The sequence below is a fragment of the Eschrichtius robustus genome, chromosome 3, assembly GCF_028021215.1.
Source record: "Eschrichtius robustus isolate mEscRob2 chromosome 3, mEscRob2.pri, whole genome shotgun sequence".
In the NCBI taxonomy this organism is placed as follows: domain Eukaryota; kingdom Metazoa; phylum Chordata; class Mammalia; order Artiodactyla; family Eschrichtiidae; genus Eschrichtius; species Eschrichtius robustus.
In genome coordinates this window covers 111,554,438-111,555,684 of record NC_090826.1, presented here as the reverse complement: position 1 = coordinate 111,555,684, position 1,247 = coordinate 111,554,438, and the positions used below count along the sequence as shown (strand labels likewise).

General features: G+C 50.4%; 1 protein-coding gene across 1 annotated transcript; it reads right to left on the bottom strand.

Annotated features, from left to right (window-relative positions):
* Positions 1-574: 574 nt before the first annotated feature.
* On the bottom strand, positions 575-874 carry LELP1 (late cornified envelope like proline rich 1). The gene has a single exon (XM_068538211.1). The coding sequence runs from the start codon at positions 872-874 to the stop codon at positions 575-577; it is 300 nt and encodes a 99-aa protein (XP_068394312.1).
* Positions 875-1,247: the final 373 nt, after the last annotated feature.

The window sequence follows — 1,247 nt, the reverse complement described above, 5'->3', positions numbered from 1 at the left end:
AAGGTCACAAAATTTTGGGGGAGCAGAGCTAGAGTTTAAACCCATGCAGCCTGTTTTCAGAGTGTTCTGCCCAAGCATTATGCAATGGGACTAATAGCCAAGGGTAGAATTCTTTCCCTGAGTCTTTGTGGAACTTTCCCCAGCGCCATTCCTGTTTCCCCTCACACACTCTTCCCCCCTTGTGCTCATTGGGTTCCCGGGGTTAGCCACTTCAATAGCCATGTTTATGGCTCTCTCAGGCTGTGCTGTAGCAGGAGTGCATTCCATGGGTGCACCTCTCAGAAGATGCCACGTCCCTCTATGCAGCAGGTGGGGTTAGAGACCTGGCCGTCTTTCAAGGATGTTGAATGTGGAGGGCCAGGGTCCTAGCCTCACCCTCAGGGGGTTGCTTCTTGGTGGTATAATGCTGGAAAACAAGAAACAAACCAAAAACTACCAAGAAACCAGGAGAAGAAAGTCTTGCACAGCAGAGGAACACATTTACTTGTCAGTTCATGGCTTCAGTTCTCAGCCCCATAGTGGTGAACATGGTGGAGATGGTGGAGGTAGTGGGCTGGGTAGTGCCCTTGGTGCCTCACTCTGGGGGTGGGCAGGATGGTGGGCATTTAGGAGGACAGGGCTTGGAACATGGCTTCGGAGGGGAGGGAGCTGGGCATGGGCATGGTGGAGGGCACAGTGGGGGACATGGGGGACACAGGGGACACTTTGGTGGTGCTGGGCACTTTTCCCGTGGGCACTTTTCAGAGCACCGTTGCAGCAGCTTCTTTAAACAGCTGGGCTGGCATTTAGTCTCACACCTTTGTTCACACCTGGGATCACATTGCTTGGGCTCATTCTTAGGTTCACTAGGTTTGTTTTTATCATCACTCGACATTCCTTCTTGATTTTCTGAGCCCTGCAACAAAATACGTGACAGGTTATGTGTGGGAGACCACATTGCAAGGTGGGAGAGGACCAGTACAGCCTTCCAACACACACCTCCTGCCCTGCCCATTCTTGTTCTTAAGAAAGACTTTCCTGGGATATGTTCAGGCTCTAGAATAAATTCTCATCTAAGGGCTGTCCTCTTGTCCTTGCAGTGCATTGGTGACAACATTTCTTGATCTCTCCACCATTACTATGCTTTCTTTTCATTTATTCTTGTCTCCCTTCCATAGCCCCTAGCAGGAGTTCTTAACCTTAGGGTCCTGGGATGTCGCCCCCCCCCCAACGCAACCATGAGAACCATATTTAACCATGTATTTATC

Excerpts from the sequence above, each read along its gene's own strand:
- LELP1 (XM_068538211.1), bottom strand. The coding sequence starts at position 874 with ATGTCGAGTGATGATAAAAACAAACCTAGTGAACCTAAGAATGAGCCC.